General features: G+C 38.4%; 4 protein-coding genes across 4 annotated transcripts; all 4 read right to left on the bottom strand.

The window, feature by feature from the left end:
* Positions 1-9330: 9330 nt before the first annotated feature.
* Positions 9331-14485, bottom strand: si:ch211-161h7.4 (ankyrin repeat domain-containing protein 36A). The gene is made up of 16 exons (XM_033986301.2): positions 14187-14485; positions 13996-14039; positions 13803-13870; positions 13618-13724; positions 13489-13543; positions 13175-13376; positions 12988-13074; positions 12711-12872; positions 11935-12620; positions 11351-11851; positions 10688-11195; positions 10501-10574; positions 10129-10275; positions 9883-10043; positions 9712-9802; positions 9331-9642 (listed from the first exon to the last, which is right to left on the bottom strand). The coding sequence occupies exons 1-16, from the start codon at positions 14208-14210 to the stop codon at positions 9557-9559; spliced, it is 3003 nt and encodes a 1000-aa protein (XP_033842192.1). The 5' UTR covers positions 14211-14485; the 3' UTR covers positions 9331-9556.
* Positions 14486-14994: 509 nt separating this feature from the next.
* Positions 14995-16757, bottom strand: LOC117388717 (uncharacterized). The gene is made up of 8 exons (XM_033986302.2): positions 16686-16757; positions 16378-16486; positions 16138-16282; positions 15947-16060; positions 15735-15879; positions 15524-15672; positions 15311-15450; positions 14995-15239 (listed from the first exon to the last, which is right to left on the bottom strand). The coding sequence occupies exons 2-8, from the start codon at positions 16475-16477 to the stop codon at positions 15088-15090; spliced, it is 945 nt and encodes a 314-aa protein (XP_033842193.1). The 5' UTR covers positions 16478-16486; positions 16686-16757; the 3' UTR covers positions 14995-15087.
* A 1136-nt stretch (positions 16758-17893) lies between these two features.
* On the bottom strand, positions 17894-19417 carry LOC117388718 (uncharacterized). Its single transcript, XM_033986303.2, has 7 exons — positions 19281-19417; positions 19068-19212; positions 18877-18990; positions 18657-18801; positions 18441-18589; positions 18208-18347; positions 17894-18139 (listed from the first exon to the last, which is right to left on the bottom strand). The coding sequence occupies exons 1-7, from the start codon at positions 19378-19380 to the stop codon at positions 17988-17990; spliced, it is 945 nt and encodes a 314-aa protein (XP_033842194.1). The 5' UTR covers positions 19381-19417; the 3' UTR covers positions 17894-17987.
* A 561-nt stretch (positions 19418-19978) lies between these two features.
* Positions 19979-20368, bottom strand: nanos2 (nanos homolog 2). Its single transcript, XM_033986304.1, has one exon. It carries the CDS (start codon positions 20366-20368, stop codon positions 19979-19981), a length of 390 nt encoding a protein of 129 aa, XP_033842195.1.
* Between the last annotated feature and the right edge of the window lie 2002 nt (positions 20369-22370).

Raw genomic sequence — 22370 nt, forward strand, 5'->3', positions numbered from 1 at the left:
CTCTCGAAGGGTTAAACAATGTCTTTATTCACAAAAACGTGGGTACACAATAATCACAGTTCAATAATCCACAAGACCGGGGAACGAGGTTGCTTCACAGCGCAGTTCATGGACAGATTCAGTTCTTAGATGCAGAGTAGCTGGGGAGCGTGGGTGCAGATCCGTGAGCAGGAGAAGACATACGTGCAAGGCGTGGGTTACGTGAGACCATACCGAGGTAGAAGTGCAGGTGCAGGGAGGTCCGGAGCTGGGCCTCGGGCGGAGGTCTGTAGAAAAGCCAAAATTCCAATCAGACATGGGTTCACAAAAAAGTACTAAGGGACAGAGTCGAGCAGAAATATTCACGTGTGACACGCGGACGTTCCGGCGCCGAGTGTTTGGTCCTCGCTCCTCTTATCCACAGCAGGTGGTGTTGTTTGCGTAGATGGGCTGCAGGTGCGCGCAGGAGGAGCAGGACTCCGCCCAGCTCCGGAGACAGGCAGGTGAGGAAGGGGGGGACACAGCACGGGAGGACAGCAAACCGGGATCACGACAACTTGATGGTTATCAGGAGGCATAGCATTAACTGCCACAGTTATGCAGATGATATGTGGCTTTATATTTATGTTTTTTAATGACTGTAAAGTACTTTCTGTTACAGTTTTGCATGAAAAGCGCTTCATGAATAAATTTTGAAATAAGTTTGAAAGATGTAGCAATCAAAGTCAGCTTGAAACTGAACTTTTTTTTTCTTTTTTCTTTTTTTTTTAGCCCAAACTTGTTAATGAATCTGATTCTTTTCTAGTACCAATTAATTAAAATCAAACTCTTGTATTTGATTAATCAAAACAGATGAACACAAGTCTTCATTATTTGTGTTTTGTTCCTGAAAGCTGCATTGTTGTTAGTCCCCATGTTTAATACCAGATTGCTGCTGATGCACAGCAGACTTTTCTGCACAATTTGAAGCCAATCAATGCCATTGCTTGTTAAAATCCAAGCAAGAGTGAATCCTTTGGAGAGACTGAAATTGTTGACAGTCTCCTCTGCTGTGACTGTGTCACAATGAAAGTTTGATTTTTCGATTCAGTTTATGTTAATTTATGTAGCTCTCAGAATCATGATTGTTTGTTGAAGATAAGGAAGCTTGAGCCAAATGTACTGTTTTTCTTACAAAGCAGTTTCACTCTAATTGATCCCTTTGCAGTTTTTAGTGAATGAGTCACAGCCAATTGAGTTTCCTCTACTCGGCCTCTTAGAAAAGGAAGAGCTCGGAGTAGAACAGCTGCTCCTCCACAATGAAAAGACTCTGTTGAGGTGGCACCAGAGCATATTTGTCTCTACTCTCATAGACACAAATCTGCTATCTATTTTTGACTGCTTTGTACATTTGTGTTGACACCAGCCCTTTCCTAGCGGCGCATTACCCCAGTTTAGAGAAGGCTGCAGGGAAACATGACACACAATTACAGCTGAGAGTGCCATTCGGCTGCCACACACCGCACACGTGGCTAGCTAAAGACCACCGCATTATAAGCTCCAGTCATTTACAGCCGATGGGGGAAAGAGGCTTTTGAGGCATAACTCTATAACACCAATGCTCTCCCACCAACAGAAAGTAGAAACTCCAGCTGCTGCAGATGTGTTAAAATGTGTTGAGTCTCCTTTTGGGCATGTCACTGCAACAATACAATTTCTGGGCTAATTATGTGGAACGGAACTGTGTGGAGGGAAAAGCTCAACTGGAAACACTGAGCGTAGTAGAGGGAACAAGACTTTACAGAGCCACAGTACAAGCAGAGGATTAGGAGTTGCCAAGCATTTCTCTAAGCTCTAAGAATGAACTACAATTGTGTGTAAACTGCTTATAATCAACATATTTAGAGACAAATAAGCTACTTTTAACTACATAATCTGTATTAGAGCATGTGGAGGCATAAGGCTTCACTTATTTATTGACATCCATTTTATTTGTGCCAGTAGAAGATAGACTGAATTGCAGTATGTGGCCAAATTGAACGCTTATAACAATTCAAAACAATACAGATATATTTTCATTAATGTTAGACTAGTGTTGTTTTCAAGTTGTCCATCACTTTACCAACAACACATTTATAACAAGTTGGTCTGTCTGCTATAGGGCATGCAGTAAAATCCTGTAAATGTCAGTGTGTAGTTGTCACAAAACTATATTGTGTCAACACTAATTGAGAGAAGTATGTCTATTTATGTAATGTAGTCGGCCTATTTACTGTTGTTTATTTTTTTGTTATTTTTTCATAATACGGCTGTAAAAATGTGTTTCCACCAAAAAAACACAAAAAAAACATGTGCAATAAATTGATTATTACAGGAATTGCCTTTTTGTGATAGTATCATATTGAAAGCCATGTATTCAACAGACATTTGGGGGCCCGGGACAAGAAGCCTCACACGGGCCCCTGTCTAATATAAATTAATAGAAAGAGAGTCCACTTCTGGGCCCCTTGTATCCTAGGACCCGGAACAACTGACCCCTTTGTCTGCCCCTGTCGACTCTCCTGCATTTATTGTGTATCGAATCGTAAGGCACCCTGTGATTATCAGTCCTACTTTAAAACATTAGCAAATGCACACACTGGTCTATTATCATTCATTCATTTTATTTATTTCGAGCAGATTAATGAACACAATCTGGCGCCTTGTCTGATCCGGATGTTGTTATTTTAAATTATATAAAAGCTTTAATTTTTTACAGAAAAAATTTGAATTGAATAAGCCTTTGAATAAGACTGTATATTGTAAGAGACAGTCCATTTCCAATGTCTCTAAAAGGATTGCTTTTAATGGCACAGTCTCCTACTCCATCATATGTTTTTTTCTTTAAATCTTGAAGTCTTTACATCAGTATGCACAAAGGCTACCAAGAGCTGACTCACTATCTGCATGTTCTTCTTTGGCAGTGTTTCACATCGTATCTTCTGAAGTCACAGACTGCAAGGTGAAAGGGGCCCGTGCTCCCAGCTTTTACACTAATTGGAAGCTGGTTGAGGATGACACAGCATCCTTCTGTGGGGTGCCAGCTGTCCACCTTTGATTGTGGACAGAAATAAGTCGTGGGCTCTGACTTAGACCATCCAGAGCTTCCTGCGGCGAAACATCCTTTTATCCAACTCAAACGAGCGGTTAATGGCGGGGGCTATTACTTAAAAGTCCTATATTACACAAAACTGACTCTCTGAGCTATAAGTCATGTTATAATGATGTTACCTCCTCAAAAACATACCTGGAACTGTGTTTTATTTCTTTCACACATGGTTGAGTAACACTTTATTATTAGTCTGTCTACATCTCCAAAGTTCAAAATGTTCTGTTCCACCTTGTGACATCATGAAGCTGTAGTTTTCAAGTTAGTAGCTCCTTTTACATTTTGTTCAGTAGAGGCTGGCAATTCTGGAGCTGAAATCATCGAGATTTTTTTTGTGAAGGAGTGTGGAGTTTAAAAACACAGCGGAGAACTTCATGTATTGTCAAATGACATTATAAGGTGGAATAGAGGGTTTTCTGTTTGAGAGAAGAACTCGGCCTAAATATGCAGGATTTCTGTGATACATGTGTGAATTAAACACAACACATCTCCGGGTATGTTTGTGACGATGAAATCACATTATAACATAGATCAGAAAACATGTTCCCTTTAACAAATAGATGCCTGGTCACTGTTCTCTCAGTGATGGCCATGGGAGCTGGCACACATTCTGACAGGATTTGATTCATGGAAAATGCACTTGGGAATGACTATGTGAAAATCAATCCACTACTAGGGTATTGCTGATGATATTTCTTTTTTCAGTTAACCTTCATGTTGTTAAAGTTGGACTATGTAACTAACTTTTCTGGGGGAGGGTCCACTTGTTTCCAGGGAGAATTTGACTTACATTATACCTTACTTTACTCGTTTACAGCATTTTACCTCTAATAAAACCTTGTTTCACCAAACAGAATTTCCTAACAAAAGCTGACATTTTCATAATGTGTATATCTCTTGTGATTATGTCAGATAAGATTATGCTGGGACTTATGTACAATGGATTACCCAGTACCTTTCCTGGAGATGCAATGGCTTTGATATGTTCACTGCACTTGTCAGCTTCCATTTTCTTCACACGTTCCTTTTAGCAGAACTTCCCTGTCAATTAAAATGCAATGGGAAACTTCTGCTGACTAAATCCTCTCCACTCTGTTGTGAAAGTGGTTTGGGATCTACTGAAAAGCTAAAATTAGGATAGCATGATACAAGTACCCAGAAAACCCATTTAATTGGCTGAACCGAAAGTAAAACCCTCCTAACGTGATGTAGCAAAGAAATCCAATTATACACTTCACACTGTCGGCTACAAGTTATTTTCCTGTTTCCCTTTCTGCAGGTTCTCTGATATCTGTTGGAGGGTGCTGGGTCACTGGGGGAACATGTAAACAGTGCATGCAGAGCTGTAAGAAATCATTAACCATTTTTCTTTTATCGCAAAGTTCAGTTCCCCTTTTACATGTACATCGGGTGCAGCTTGAAATCTGCAGGTGAAAGTGACAACTGCTGTGAAATGACATTTTGATTATGACATCTTGGTTCAACAGAACAAACCAATTAATGCACATTGTACATAGACAGTTGGGTATCTTATTTTATGTTTGCAAAAAAATAAGACAAAATAAGAAAATAATGTTACCAATTTAAAAGAGTAAGCTGTGCATTTAACCAAGTATTACTTTTGGAAGCAAATCAATAGTGACCAATGATTCAGCAAATCAGCCTCTGGTCAGAAAACACACATACCTGCCCTTAAGAGAGCAAAAAAAAAAAAAAAAAAAAGTACCCACTATTAAAGTATTAAAAGTACCCATTTAAAAATGTACTTAAAGAGTAAAAAGTAAAAGTATTTTGTGTAGATTTTGAGGTTCAAATGTAGTGATTTTGCCACAGATTTGATCTGAATTTTGAACAGAAACAATTGAATCAATAATAATTTTATTTTTTTCTATCTCTCTAAACTGCAAATGTATTAAAAAATAAATAAAGCCCTCAGCCTTTTCAGTAGGTCTCAAACTATCACTTAGTGATGATTGGACATCTTCTTATACATCTTGCCATAATTATGTTTGTCTAATACCTAAAAACATATATTCCTAGTCACTTTTTCTAAAGACACAGCCCTATAGTGGCAGAGTGTTTTTGTTGATCTTGGTGCTGTCAGCCGTCAGCCTTGTTTTGAGAAGCAAAGTAACTGCAGTCATCGTTTCTTATAGTTCTCATCATGTTTCTGTTGTTGAGGAGCTGCACTAACTATGGACCAAAAGGGCAAAATTTAAGATTGACCTGGCTAATGTAAAATGGCCTACATAAAGGCATATCACCTATAATATTCAGCATTTGACAAACAGAAAGATGACAGAGATCTTTGTTCAGTCTCTGAACCTCTCTTTGTGCATTTTCACTGGGTTTTGTGGGTAACAGTGTAGAGCTGCTTTTGAGAGAGGATGTTTAAAATGTGTCATTGCTTCACACTTACTTCTCATGGTTGTCTTTCTCATTGTTTTTCTTGCATTTTTGGACCAGAGTTTAACTGTCCACTGTGGGGAACTGTAAACAAAATGTTCTTGTTCAAAAATACCATTCAAATACTCAAACGTGTTTACTGCAACACAGAGTGAATGCATTGAAAGGATAACATAAACCAGTGCCAGATATATATGGCATGTGTTGCTTATAATTCCTTTGGGGTCTTATAGAAAGAAAGAAATGATCCTGTTTTGATGGTTTGGTGAAATTGCTGTGTTCTTATTTAATGAAGACTAAATAGTTTTTCTTCTTTTTTCATCTGTAGTCAGTCCTATGCTGTCTGTGATGTCTTAGGAGTTCAACATAGTGGCTCCTCGCTTCTACTTTTCAATTTGTAAGTTCTGATAAAAGTGGGTCATAATTAAATAATCACCGATGAATCATACCATCAAAGAAACACTGCTCCACTGTAAAACTAAGCCGCAGCTCAGACTAAAATGGAAAAAAGCTTAACTACTGTCAGCATCTTTTTAAAACCACATATATTTATACACATTTTATATTTTGGCCTTTTTGAATAACCCAAACTGGGACAGTGTTGTTACTGACAGAAAATTATGCTTCAATAATACCTATTTATATCAAAATCTGGACTTTTGGAAATATTTTAATTTGGATGCCTTGCCAGAGATTTTACATGTGTTGGCATTTGCTTTGAGAAACATCTTAAAAGCATCTGGCTCAAAGCAACTACATCCTGCTACTTACTGAACAAACTACAACCACAATTTCCTCTATTTCTGTATTCTGGCTTCTCTCTTTTACAAAAATGTATTAGTTCAATCACATGAACTTTCCACAACATTCACAGTCTTTGAAATGCAAACTCTTTCAACAAATAAGTGCGACTAACACTTTCAATCATCACTTCAATGGATTCCTATGGGCTTCTAGGTTATCTCTCATCTTCATACTGGCTCGTCCATTATGGCTTCCAGGCTGCTGACATCAATAGCAGTTCTGTGTTGCACTGCCTTGAACTGTCATTTTTTTCACCTTAAATCTGTAAAATGGCTGTGTATTGTCAATATTTAGTTGTTATTCCCATGGACACTAAGCTAACAGTCCTTGCAGATGGAGAAAAGTATGTGTTTGTTTATCACAAGGGAAAAACAGCTTGACAATAGCTAACAATATGACAAGTTAGAAGGTGCACGTTATGTTAGCATAAAGCACACATTTTAGTGTTCTTTCTAAAGCCAGTTGATAGGCTGACTCAAATAATCATGGTTAAACTTTTAGAAGTTATTTGTGGCCAATCTCACCTAGAGAAGTCCGAACTAATCTGAGCTCGGAAGCTAAGCTGGATTCAACCTGCTTAGTACTGGGATGGGAGACTGTTGGGAACACCAAGTACCCTAAGGGGACAGCAGAAGCTCTAATCTAGTGGATACTGTGTCCTTAGGTGTGTGATTGGTGGTGGTTGCAGCGTCTGATGGCACAGAATGCCTTGTATCAGTCTACTCAGGGCACATAAGGCTAAACCATTATTATAATTAAGTTATTTTATAGTCTTACAGGTTGCATTTGTGTAATGTGTGAATTAACTCTTAGTCTAAAACTGATTTAGAAGACAGTTTCTAATTTTTTTCTTAAACTTTCAAAATGCATATATTTTAATCTGGTTTATGGTTAATATAATGGGCCTGTTCACCTGAAACCAAACGGGCACAAAATAATATGTTACCTTTGGCAGCACAAGATGATTTTTTTTTCCACTTGATTAAATATTTAATCATACGGATGTGACTATTCACAGATGACAGCACTGTAACCCAGTCAAATAACCAAAACAGTGATATTCATTATGTTTGTTTGTATTTTTCCTTTTCTTTCCTCCCACCTAATATTTTGAGTTAATCATATTCTCTAGAATGTGAATATGCAGCCTATTATTAATACTGCTACACTTCAAGAACTACCAGCATCTTTATTCTTGTATATAAGAAGCAGACCAAAAACCTTAAGTTGTGTAATTATGGCGTATGGGACTATTGGAAAACCAAGTGACTTTCTTGACTTTTTCTATTATGCCATTGTTTGAAAGTGTAAATGAAAATTATAATTTTGCCAACAAAGGAAGGAAAGAAAGGAAGGAAGGAAGTCATAGTCAATGCTTGAAGTCTGAGCCGGGATGCAGAGGAAGCTCAAATGTTTTTGTAAGGTCAGGAGAACTGTGTGCACTGAGGACATTCAATCTCTGTGTGGAATCACATTTTATTCACAGATTACATTGAACACTGAAGCTATAAATGATTGTAGCCTATTACAGTTTTACTAACCTGGTACTAGATACTGGTGATATGTAAAATTAAAGGTGCACTAAGTAACTTTTCTGGTGGAGGGTCCACCGCCTGCTTGTCTCAATGGATATAGATTTGCCTGCAGTATTCCACTGTATTAGATATAAGGCATTAGATTGATCTATCTTACATTTATTCAGATACTGTGACCAAACCTCCTTGCCAAAGCCTGATCTTGTCAGAACTCAGAAGCTGAAAGTGATGTGTGCTTTGGAGTAGCTGATGGTGCAGATTGGCAGCCACGCTTCCCACAGTCTGCCCTTGGGCAGCTGTGGCTACTATAGTAGTTTACCACCAAATACGGAAAGATGAATGCACAAAATTGTAAAGTGGCTTTAAGCATCTGGAAAAGTCCTAGTTTATATAAGACAACTGGATAATTATTATTACAGGTCAATAGTGGCTGGGGTGACAGTGGCTCAGTTGTTAGAGCATGAAGGAAGGAGGATCAATTCCCGCACAGACCAAATTCTATTGTCGTGTCCGCAAGACACTTAACCCACATTACCTTGTATGAATGTGGTGTGTGTATAATGGATGGTGGTACAATTGTTCAGATGTCTCTCATACTACTAATGCAAGCATAACTTAAATTTTCTCACTACAGTGCTATTCAATAAATATACAGTCCCCCATTAGATGCTAGCTCTTTGCCCAAAGACACACATGGCGATTCAACCCTCAGTTCTGCACTACAGCCTGCATAAAGGCAAAATGTTATAATGGCATTTGCAAGCTACATGCCACCAAAGTCACACTCATAGAAAGTGCCTCGTTCTATCATCTCCATGCAGAATCCCTTCCAGATATCAGAAAGCTACCATCGAATTCAATCACCCAAACTATATTCTGAGCATGGATCCCACCACCACAATCGACTTCTTGTAAATTTGTTAGACGTTTCTTCAATAAAACACAGGAAATGTATGAGGAATGTCTGGCTGCATGCGTGAATAAGCAGATGTTGCATATTTGGACATAGTCATGGTTCATTATTAAAGATTTCTGAGAAAGTTCTGGTCTAAACTTTGGTGGTCTGAGCATCCCTCCATTTGGCCAGAGATCTGCCCCCCTCCCTGAGGCAAGTCAAACTGCTGCTGATGCCTCCCCAAACACCCATTTAAAACATTTAATTGCCCATCTATCTTATACAGACAAGCTTTACCATTTGGTATATATGTACTTGAGTGGTAGGTCTTTATAATATTTCTTCACAAACAGAATGCATTAATTTAGTCAGTAAATGTATTATGACTAAATGGCAGGAGTCAACACTAAGATTTGGCAACACTGTGAAGGACAATGACTTGAACCTGTCACGTTTTGCACACTCATTTAATTTACTTATGACATGAGCTAATGGACAGCATATGTAAAAAGTATAAACAAAGAATTCATTCATTTTTACAAATGGAAAGCGGAAATTATTTACAAGCCATCTAGATTCATTGTGACTGAAAGAACAGTTTTAAAAGAAGCTGAGGCCATTCTGAAATTCATAAAAGACAAATACTGAAATACTTACAGACCTACATTTTAAAATACATTTTAACAGTATTCAATCTCATAGCTTACAATATGCATTTTTAAAGGAATACAACAAATTTAAAAGAAGCACTTCTTAAGAACCCAAAATAATATACATTTTACACAGCTGAGACAGCTGATTGTCCAGCCCCTATTGGTCTGACTCTTCAGCATAAAGCCTGGTGAAGTAAAAGACGGCAGGCTGGGTGGTCAGGTTGTGGATGCTGTAGGCGTGACCTGTGACACAAAGATGAGGAGTGAGCTCTGAGTCACCTTTTATACAGTGTTTTCTCACTCGAGTCTTACCAGATGGCACCATAAAGGACTGGCCTGCACTGTAGTATGATTTATTGCAATCCACTATTAAACTTACAGAGCTTGTTAATAAATTGAAAACCTTTGAAAGGACAAAGAGGACAGAAATATGAGTAACCTGTGAGGGACAAGAATGCAGCCTTTAGCATTCGCTATACTTACTGTTGTGGCAATATGGTCCACCCACAGAGGCTTCTTCATGAAGGAGCCCAGCAGCATCTTACCACTGCAGAGGGACCCCGACTGCAAGTCCACCATGATGCCTAAAGCTCTGCCTTGGTAACAATACCACTCAAAATCATCAGGTGTGATTTCAGGGCCTCCTGGGGATAATTAAAACAAGAATTAGACATTGCAATTCTATAACTGAGCATAGATGTATTTTATGGCTATATTAGATGATGTTACTTTGCTTAAGGTCTGTTATAGGCCAAAGAGACTTGAGCCAGTCCTGGAGATTGACCTTATCTTTGGACTGTAGGGAAAGTGGTCTGAGAGGAGGGGAGCACAGATCAGAGGCACACAGAGCAGGCTGAACTGTGGATGATGGCAACACTGAAAAACAGGAGAATGACCAATAGATGTCTTTTTCACCGTTTCACTACTATGATTCCCCACTGAGTAAAAATAGCATAATAACTTATGGGAACGTAGGGGACACAATATCGAGTAAAAGAAACATTAACTGATGATATTATGTATGCAAAATGTACATGTAACTGAATTTAAATGAGAACTAAAAAAAAAAGCACCAGTAAAATAAAAACAAGTCAAACATACCAATATCTTCATCATCTTCCTCAAAGTTTTCAAGTCCAATCATAGAGGATGGGCCACTTCTGATGACTTTTGACCTACAAGATAGAAACAAACTAAATATATTGCAATGGAAATGATAAGAAACATGTCAATTTTAACTCATAAAGATATAATATTCAAAACAATATTATTTGAAGAAAGTACTTACGTGCTCTCCTGTATCATGCTCTGACTAGAAGACTGGTCCTGCGCCCTTTGAGAGTCATTGGTCTCCATAGTGACAACATTATGTGCAACCTCTAAATCTTCAGCTGAAGGTGACTTTACATTGTTGTGCTCCTTTAATTTGGACTCAGTTTTTCTGTTTATAGATGTGCTCACATTGACTGTGCTGCAAAGGTCAGTATATGTGGCCAAATACCGTTTTTTCTGTTTAGTAGCTCCCTCTAGTGGGTTTGAAGGAGAAAGCGCAGAAGGGTTTTTTGTCAATTTTCTCTTTTCCCCAGCAGCTTTGCGTTTCCTGGGTTTCTGCTGCTGAGGCTGTGAGGGGGGCATCTCTTGGTCCTCTGCTGTGGGGCTGACCTGCCACCAGTTTCCAGGGGATTTCCTTCTTCGCTTTGTGGCTTCTTCGCTTTGTGGCTTCAGCAGTCCTTCAGGTATAGAGGACTGTTTTTCACTTGCACCGTTTTGGTACACTTTAGGAAACACCTGTTCCCCTGTTGAAAAGAAATCAAGAAAAAAATCAATTGATACTGCAAACATTATGATAATGGAACTAGTCAAAATAAGTATGCCCTTGCAACTACTGCAAATTACACAATTTTATATTTTAGGTTTAATTATAGGCGATATAATATTTTTAATACACTACCTGAGGACATGCGTTCTTTGTGTGGAAAAAACAATGGGCTGGATTCAGAATCTTGGTCTAGAGCTCTATCCTGACTTAGCTTCTGAAAACCCTCATCTGAATCTTCAGACGTCCTCTTGACTGGCCTCGCTCTTTTCAGAGTTCCCTTCTTAAACTCTTTCTTTTCAGCTTTTTGTCGTTGACCGTCACTGGATGAAGATGAAGATGCTTTCATATTTTTCTTTCTTGTATCTGTAGCTGCTTTTCCAGGTGGCACACAACGAGCACTTGAGTCCTTGTTAACACGTTTAGTCTTCTTCACCGTTGGTTGTTTGTCTGTGGGTTGTTGCTGTGGGTTCTGAGGGCAGCTCATCCACCATTGTCCAGTCTGTTTCCTTTTCCGTTTCACCAACACTCTGTCGCCTTCATCTGAAGTCCCTTCCATTGAACTACACAGTATGTGTGGATGTAAATTAACATCCTCCAGGTCCCCAGTTGACTTAACTTCCAAATTGTTGACCTCTGGATTAAAAAAATGTAAATAAATATTACAGACAAACACATTTGAAGATTCAATAGTGCAGGACTGCAGGCAGGCCCTTTACCTGAAACAGGAAATTCATCACTGGGCTGACTGTCACAATTGAGCCCCTGACTTTGCTTCTCCCATCCATCAGATCTGGCTTTGTTTGCTCTTTTTCTGCTCTCATTTGCAGGAGTCCTCTTCCTTTGAGAGTTCCCATTATTATTTGCAGGTTTTGATCCTTTCTTTTCTACAGTCTTTTCTCCTTTACTCTTATTTTTCTTCAAAGGCTTTCCATCATCTGTGTCTGTGCCTTTGCCTACACACTCTGGGTTGTTGTCATTTTTAGATGGGCCTTTTATTTTTTGTATCTTTTTTTTCTTTGTTTTGCCACAATCTAAAAGATTCTCTGCATCACTGGACTCGACAATGGCTGGTACATTTGAATCTTTATCAAAAGCAGCCAAAGTAGATTCAGAGACATTGCCTTTTGTTTTTTTCTTAGTTTTTTTAGTCAAAGCCTGACTTCCCTGTTTATTCTGATCCTGTTCAACGCCCTGCAGTTTACCTGTTGTATGTTCTTCTCCTACAGTGTCCTTAGTTTCTTTGTCAGAACTCGATGTTTTAATGTGTTTTTCTTTCAAGCTTTTGGCGGATTTACTTGGGATGGAAACATACAAAGGAGCATCATCCTCTAAAATAAGAAAGTCATCTTCAGGTTCTGGCTCTGGTACTGGAGGCATGACTTTGGCTTGTAACAAACCAGCACTTAAAAGAGAAAGAACATTCTTTTTATTGTACTTTTTGAATATGATAAATGAATGAATCAAATTTATACATTTGTTCATGTAGCCTCACCGTGCAGGTTTGGGTTGCCCAGCATCTCTGAGCTTCTGGAGAAAAGAGGTCATGTCATGTTTGACCCTGGTGTGCACCTGTACATGTTCAGTTTGTTTTTCTGGGGATGCTGGTGTAGCCTCGAGTCCCACTGGAGATACAAGGGGACTTGAAGGTGTCAGCCTGCATTATTAAAACCAAGGGGGAAAAAATAACCAACTGGTACAATCAAGGTGAAAATGTATGCACAGTAATACTCATTAGAATGAAATTACAAGTAATGAGGAAAATGAGTTACCTCACTGGGGCCGTTTTGGTTTTCTGTGCTGACATATCATCAAAGGCAGATTTTTTTGGAAGGGTTTCAAAAATAGAATCATCACTTCTGGGAGAAAACGGAGTGCATGTTTTTAACGTATTATTCCTCTACTAGATTATTTGCAATATTATCATTTAGATACAACATTATTTGCTTGAGGTCTTACTCATTTTTCCTGCGGTTACAGTGCTGTGGTTTCTCAGAGAGCTTTTCAACAGTCTCCTGATTTTCTTCTGCACAGTCAAAGAGAATTGGTGAAGCGGAGTTGTCCACTTTCCTTTGTTGCTTGTTTTTATGCTGTATTGCATTTCCTTCTATTGGACTGGATGTCTTCACTGGCCCATGGGCTTTAAATGGAGTCTCTGAATCTAAAAACATCAATAAAAACAATCAAATGAATAAGAATATGTTTAGAATAACAAACACATGCACAATCATGCATTTATTATTCTGAACAACAAATATGCACAGTATATTTACCAATGTCAAGTTCAGGGCTGACTGGAGTGAGGCTTTTATTCTCTCCATTAGCAACCTAAAATTACAAACAATCAGTAGTGCAAGAGCTAGACAGGGAACTTGTAGCCATTAATGATAGTCATTACTTACTATTGGACATTCAAACAGCTCTTCGGGGAGAGGTGTCACAGTTATATCTATGTGTTTGGGAATGTGAATTTCCAGAGATGGCGAAGGGAAGTCCCCCCCATTGGAATCTAGAATAAAACAGCTTCTTAGTAAGTATGCAACCATGCAACCACAAATCTAGTGCAACAGAGCATAAAGGAACTCACCCAAGCCATCAAACATCTTATCAACGTCTTCCAAAGAAACTATATCTTGTGTCCATTGGTTAGGGAGACTAAATAACAACGTTAGAAATTAGTTAACTCTTAGTATAGTAGTATACTAAGGTATACTTAGTAGGTTACGGTTACAATGCATAAGATTTGATCTGCTTGACAAAAAAGCGAAGTGGGAACATACCACGTTTTTGTTGTAGGGTAGATGAGCTTCTTTTTGGGCCTTTTCTGTGACGCAAAATCAATACAAATAATGTAAACAGTGGATGCTGCGCTGTGACACCTTTGTCAACAGTAAACACTGCGTGTTTTATAAACGTTTTGCAACTTAGCTCGTTGATTTAATAAAAACTTAAAGCGAGTGTTGTGACTTACCAGGGCCGGGTAGTTCCCATCCATTTAAGGCTGCTTTTCTTGTAGTATTTTGGTAACTTAGGGTCGAACCCAGGCTAACCGCTAACGCTAACCAAACTTGCTAGCGTCTTTTCTTTTTGGATTTTCAGTAATACCAAATAATGGATGAGCCCTCTGTGTGCGGCATTTGATACGCTTAGTTTTGGTTAGCACAGAACGGATATACTAAAAGCATTTACGTCCAAAGTGATGTTTGGGTTAGCGTAGTTTAGCATTTGCAACAATAGCGTTGTTGACAAATTGCAAATAACCCGCGCGCCGGTAGTCGGGAGTTAAAATGCTAAACCCTCAGTTTAGCCTGCATATATTTGCCTAAAATAATGAAATGACTACACAATGCAAACACAAGAAGTCATTTTATTTATGTATCTTAATTGTGAGTAATTTTACATTTGTCACGTTTCTAGTCACGTTTCTTGTCTAAATTTATTCTTATTTGAGCCTGGCAGTCTAAACAACGGGTTAAAATGTACGATTAGATTCGCTTGCCCCTTTTCTGTTTTTTTTTCTTGTTTTTCAATACTGACCTCTACAGGTAAAATGTTTCCAATGCAGTTGCATTTTCTGTTACAGAGCTATACAAACGCAATGATAGACTACATTTTAATGGGAAGTGAATGTAATAAATAGAAAATACAGGGACGAAGATAGATAACCAACGTATGTGTAAACCTTCAGTCATCCAGGTCTGATCCTTCGTAAAAGCCAAGATTTAAGTTTGGCTTTTACTATAGATAACGTACAATTATTTCATTAATTCAAAGCTTTCACAAAACCGTAGGCCTACATCTGTTCTACAAGCAATAACATCATTAGGTAACATCTCCAGGGTGATCAAACTGTGTGTTATTGAATGAGGTATTTAAAGAAATAACTTCTTTGTCTTCTGAGCTATGTCCATTGGTTCCATTGCTTCTAGATTGACATCTCTGTAGAGGGGCTGCTTTTTGTGCCTCCAAATCACCAAACCAATACGTGTGACAAAGATCACGCAGGCTAGGGCCAGCAGAACCACTGGGGGGAAATGGTTTTGTTTAAATTACAATGCAAACTACATTTTGATTAGAAAAGCAAATGCATATTACCAATAAAAATTCCATTGCGGTTTGGTGACTCTGGGATATAGTTTTTGTCTAGATTTCCAGACAGTGCCCAAATGACTACTGGGTACACAATGAGGATGTACCGTACGTGTTTGTCAAGGACAGTATTCTCTAGAACAAACCTTAAAAAAGGGTTATTATATGTATTGGGTACAACAAATATACATAATGATTGTACATAATAATAAACCTTACCATGAAAGCAGAACCACACAGAGAATTGAGTAAGATATTGTTCCAGCATCTGTTTGATTCATATTAGCTTCATATGTCAGAACAATAGCCAGGTTGATGAGAGTTGCAATTGTTGTCCACGTTGTGTAAATCATGACACCATTTTGAACCTGAAAATGTCCATACATTTGTCTTTAAGTAAAAAAGTTCTGCTTATATTGTACATACTTACTATTATTCTGTAACACCACAAATCTGCCTTGTGGTGTTTTTTCAGCCAGGGTCCATAGACGTGAAGGCCATGGCAAATGAAAAATATCATTGAATAGTTTGTGCATATGACCAGGACAAGGAACACCAATGCAACAATCATATTTCTAAAAGAATCATAAAATATCACTTTATTATACTGTGCTACTGTTTGGAGATTTTATATTGCCTCACCCTTGGTCCCAAACTATCAACCATCCAATGTTGAAACCCAGATTGAGGCACCAACTAACAAAGAAACCGTAAGGCAGTACAGAGGGGCTGCAGTAGACGTAGCCATAACCATTTCTAAAAAAAACACCAAAAAAACAAAAATGTGTTATTTTGTGTGGTGTGTTTGCAATAGGTGACCCATTACGCCTCACTTTCTGCAGAGTCCAGTGACAATGTAGATAACAAGTGCAGTAAGCCAAACATAGATGAGGCTCCATATGTTAAAGGTCCATCCGGAGGGTGTAATCTGGGTATCAAACACTGCTGAGACATTGGCTGTGGTCGTTGTATAAGGACCTACATTTAAGTGCAGAACCAATAAATATCATGAGGTAATATAATACACATATAATAATATACTGTAAAAATATATATATTACACGTGAACTTACCAACTCCCACCACAGACAGTCCATTGAACACTAAACTGACTAAATATCCAGCAACTGACACCAATATGGCAGCAAGACGTCCACCATTATGCTCTCCCATTGTGTCTGGCTATATCAATAAATAGAAATAAATAAATTGTTTGTAAATTCACAGAAATATTTCAGGCTTTTGCATTCTCTTCTCAGATCTGAGGACTGGATGTTGATTCATTTTGTATATAGCTCACACATTACATGACAATAATAAAAGTTTGATAATAATTTTCATTGTTGCTAGATAAAAGATTGATAACATAAAAGAAACATACCGTACTATGCCCCTCCTTGCACGAGTCAGCTCTTCTGTGGATGTTCAGGGACTAGTGTAGAGAAGATTGGAGCAGGACAGTTTTATAGAAATGCTAGTTGTGCAACAGAAAGATTTATGGTCCTTGAAAGCCTCACGTGAACCTTTTATCTTAAACATATACTACCACAGTACACTAGATCATAAAATGCAGCTGTTTGGTTCTATAAGACATGATAACAATTAAGTTTAATAATGAAAAAATATGTAAGAGAAAGCAGGTCCAAGAAAACATAAAGATGTGGCACAGATGTTGCTTTTTTGTTGGACATTGTTTACACAAACTCATTTTTCAGTCTTCTGTTTACAATAATCTAATTTTATTTATATATATATATATATATATATATATATATATATATATATATATATATATATATATATATATAGATAGATAGATAGATAGATAGATAGATATATATATATATAGATATATAGATATAGATATATAGATATATATATAGATATATATATATATATATATATATATATATATATATATATATATATATATATAGATAGATAGATAGATAGATAGATAGATATAGATATAGATATAGATATAGATATACATTATTTTTAAACATCCCCTTTTAAATAATTTTAATTTATCCAGTTAGTGGGATAATACACAATGCACTCCTCCTCAAACTTCCATTACACAATGCACTTTGGTAAATGATTAAAAAAAAGAAAAATAAATAAAAATGATGGACCATGCCCGTGCTGATGTTTTCTGTTTCACATCCTACCGTTAAAGGCCAGACTACGTTACACATCTGATAAATATATTAGGCTATTGATATTGTTATGTAATATTAGGCTCAGTCAGTAAACCAGGTCAAACCAATAATCTCCAATAATAACATCCTGGAGGGCTTATTTCTATAGCAACACTTAGGAGGTCAAGGAGGTGTAAGTCTGGGTGTTGTGTATATAAAATATATTTTACTATTGTTAGTAAAACGGCAACAAAACATCATATTAATTGTAAAGTTATTAAATAGTTGACAATTCATTATTCACATTTTACACTTAGACACATGTATTGTAAGATAAAACTTTATTTATAACATTATGATATGCAATATGTAGAGTTAAAATACATACATAAAAAAAAAAAAAATGCAATATCAGTTTGCAGTAAAAGAAATAGATTACACCTGCTGAATCACTATGCAAATCACTGCCATGTTTAAGAAGCAGGTGAAGCCACAAATCTAAAAAGCACTTTACAAAAACAATAACACTATAATGAATATTTTCACTTAAATATCCTTTTCTGCTTCTTTGCGATCTCCATGGGGGACATGTCTTCTTCATCTGCATTTTTGTAAAGGGGATGCTTGAGGTGTCTCCAGACAACCAGGCCTACCCGAGTTACACACAGACAGCAGCCCACACCGAGAAGAGCAGCTGAGGGGGAAAAACATTAGTCTTCATCAAGATCATGTAAGATATTAAGCTTAACTTCGTCTTCTTACCAATAAATATGTTATTCCGAGATGGAGCAGAGGCATCATAGTTGTTAGTGAAAACCCCAGTCAGTGCCCAGATCACAGCTGGGTAAATGGACAGGATGTAACGGACATGCTTCTCCAATAACCAGTTTTCAAGGACAAACCTGCAACACATATTCACGTTCATTCATCATTTTTAACCTCCTCAAGTAACTAGACCTTGATTTTGAGTTATTTAAAAAAGCATTTATAGGCACCATGTAGCTATTACCACTACCAGAAGAGATAGAACTGTAGTTGAAGCATCAGTTTGGGACATATTTGCCTCAGTGGTCAGTACAATATTCAAGTTGACTAGAGATGCAATAGTTGTCCATGTTGCATATATGGCAATCCCATTCTGAACCTATTATAAAACACAATGATAAAAGCCTGTATGACAAATTATAGAAAATATTTGGCACAAAACTAACCAACACACGGATGAGATACAGATCAACTTTGTGGTTCTTGTATAGCCAAGCTCCATAAGCATTTAGACCAAGACAGGAAAAGGCTATGACTGCGTAATTGGTTAAGGCAATGAAGATGAGAAAAATCACTGCAGGAATCATCAAACTGCAAAAAGACCAGATCAGTTAGGTAATTTTAGATAGGTGATTATGCAACTCAATATTAAATGCATAGTTTTACCTCCTGTCCCACAAAAAGAGCCATGCCACATTTAAGCTCAGGTTTAAACTCAACATCACAAAGAATCCACGTGGTAGAACCGGTGGACTGCAGTACACATAACCATAGGCATTCCTGAAAATGAGTTGAATGTTAATAGAAATGCCTTTCACATACACCATGCATTTGAACAGATTAAAACGCAAACTTACTTTCTAAACACCCCAGAGAGGACATAGACTAAAACTGAAGCCATAAACGCGTAAATAATCCCCCAGATAGCAAAAGTCCAGCCACTAGGTGTGACTTGTGTTGTGAACTCGTTGGAAACATTACTAGTCGGATGTAAAAAAGGAGCTGAAGAGAGAACTCAATGGTCAGACTATAACATCATGGGAAAAGTTACACATTTTGAAACTACTTACATGCCCCTGTGGATGCCAGAGCAGTCAAAACCATAGTAATGATGAAGACAATCAGTGATAACAAAATTGTTATCAAGAGACTTACATTATGCTTTGCCATTGTATAAATGTATTAAGGCGCTTTAAAGATAGTATACCATAAGTGACAAAGTGGAATCTGATTTGCAGGAGGGGCTTAACAGTTGGTTAAAAAGACTCGGTTGTGTAAGGTTTTTTATGACTCCAGCACGTGTATCTCTTATCCTTACAAAACCCATACCATGTGACATTATTCCAGGTGTTGAATTGAAGACAATGAGCACCTATGGGAATCTAATGCGCACGTTTCATAAAATATTGTAGACTTTACCCCGGATAACTGATTTGATAACACATAGCATTACCAAACAGTCCATTCGGGATAGTTTTTGGTTGGACTTGGAAACCTCACATGACCTTATGTGTGTGGATCCTATACACACTTTTGGTAGATGCTTAGGCTATATTTATTTGATGTATGAGAAAATAAAAACGGAAAGAAAATACTTTAAAAATCAGATTTATTTACTAAAAGCACAAACATGAAACAAACGTGAGGTCAATATTTAGCCAACATTTTACAACAATGTGTGCACCAATACGCACATATTCAACGTTATGAACAGAAACAGTGCGTCAGGCCTTACTGGAGACACTTAAAAACATTGCCACTCAGTTAGTTACACTCCTTTGTGTGTTATGTTTAATCTTGAATGCCCGTTGAGCAGCGGGCAGTACTTGCGTGTGTGCGCCTTGTCTCCGGTGGCCTCGCAGATTGGACAAGTGTAGCTCCACAAGATGGGACACACCACTCTGCCGTCACCTGCTTTGAGCTTGTGCGAGCGATACACCCTGGCAGTCTCCCCGTTTTGTTTACAGAAGCTGCAGAAGTCAGAAGGACTCCCGTTCAGGCTGTTGTCCGACAGGCAGCTGAGGGAGCCGGTACTGTCACCTTGCGCGCGTGAGGGGCCTGCTTGAGCCCGGGTCTTTTGGGTCTCCCACCCCTCCACCTCAGGCCCGTTCTGTGATCTCAGCAACAGTTTGCCCAGGTTCATGTAGTCGTGCCACATGTCGAAATAATTTGCTTCGGGGCGCCGTTGGTCAGAAAGGACGCTTCTCTGCGTTGATGCCATTTTTGGATCCCAAAATGTTCTGCTTGTCTCAAGTTGAGGCTCTTTTATACCTAGGATTAGTGGCCCAAATGTATCAAAGTTGATCATTCTTCACAGGTCGCACAGGGGTCACCCAGGTGTTTTCATTGCTGCGTCGGGTGCTGGCGCCAGGACATCAGACAAAGTCGGTAACCCCTGGGTGACAGGTGCAGGTGGCCCATCATCAGCCTTAGAATATGTAACAATGCCACAGGTTATTTGACTGGCTGCGCGGACACATAACAAGTTGTTGCTGTAATACTATTGTATTAGACTTTGTAATGTATCTACAGTTAACAACGCCACCACATCAAACTGGTATCTTGATTTACTAATGCTAAAGTCAGACTGTCAACATGCACATCTCAGGACTTTCATTATATCCTTTCCGTAGAGTCTGTTGCTTCATTGTTCACTTTACCTGTGTGAAACTCATTAAAACCCTTCTGACTTTATCTTTCAGACTCTTGGTCCTCTTTGACGCTTAGACCAGAAAATGGACAAGTTTACATCTTATATTACGCTATAGTTGTGTTGTGTTTTGTTTCACTCACACATGTTTAACACACAAATTTTACGTATTTAGGCTGAGCTCTTGTGTTAAACAGAAAACACTCTGTTCCACCTTGTGATGTTATGTGGTAATACAGGAAGTGCTCCACTGTGTTTTTAAACTCTATACAAATTCACTAGAATCATTTAGATAATTTCAGCCCTGGAATTGCTAGTCTGTACTGAACTAAAAGTAAAAAGTAGCTGTTAACTGTTTTTTTTTTTAACTTTCAGCTTTTTGTAGTCTAAAGATAAGTAATCCACTGTTTCGTTTTACTTCACGTAGCTGACGCAAAATGTGTGCCTTCGCCTAGAGAGCAGGTGCCGCGGCGCTATTACGCGCGCAAGGCGCTCTCTGAAGAAAAAAACTGGCGCCGACGCAGCAGGACTTCATAATGTTGATGTTTACATACAAACAAATGTGTTGCAATGACCAGTGTAAGTGGTACTGGGGGTATTCCATGAAGCGAGCTAAAGCGACAGCCTGGTTTATTTGGGAAATCCAGGCTTGTCAAATCCCCTGTTCCGTTTTACCAAAATGTCTAACCAGGGTTGGCTCCGAGGTGCTTTACTAACAAGCACCCGCGTACAAACCTGGTCGGGACCAAACTGATTAGTTTAGCTCTGTTTCCAAGAATGTCAAAAAAACAGCACTTTAATTAAAAGTTTTAGCACGTGCATTCGCCTATCTGTGTTTAATCCACTTTTTTACATTTTTAAAATAGCTTTTGAGTCGCATGTTGCTTGAGAATTTACATGACCACCAGCCGCATGCTCCTGTAACCTTTGATTTATTTGATGTATGTTATTTTGGTGATTTTAGCTAGGAAAACAGCAAGAAAGTCAATAGATCAAATCTAACTGTAACCCGCCGTTCTCACAGCCTCAGGAGACTGGAGAGACCTATATTTAAGGGTTACACTCCTATGCACTGGACACACGTGTGTGGGCACAGTTTGGACCCTGAGGATGAGCTGGTTTTCAGTGGGGTCCGGCTGCGCTCCTTCATTACGTCCGTTTCTCCTTCCTCTTCCCCCGTTCTCTCGCTCTCTGTCAAACCCAAACTGATTTGATTGGCTAATTTTCGTTACATGCAAATAGTTCCGTTACAGTGGAACAAGCTCCACTAAACGCCATTAACTAGGCTACGCACCATGCATCCAGCCTCCTCTCTGCCCGCTGCGCGACCGGGAGAGGACGGGGAGCGAACGGGAGAGGAGTGTCGCGTCTTTCTTCTCGCTTCTCTGAATGCAAAATTCAGTGTCTCAGATCAAAAAATTGTCCGTGCGCGCTGTGGCTCAGCTCTTGTTTAGTCGGATCATAAAAAAACATCACACTTAAAGCCCATTTTCAGTGATGTTGTTGCTCC

Source organism: Periophthalmus magnuspinnatus, chromosome 20, assembly GCF_009829125.3.
Source record: "Periophthalmus magnuspinnatus isolate fPerMag1 chromosome 20, fPerMag1.2.pri, whole genome shotgun sequence".
Lineage (NCBI taxonomy): Eukaryota > Metazoa > Chordata > Actinopteri > Gobiiformes > Gobiidae > Periophthalmus > Periophthalmus magnuspinnatus.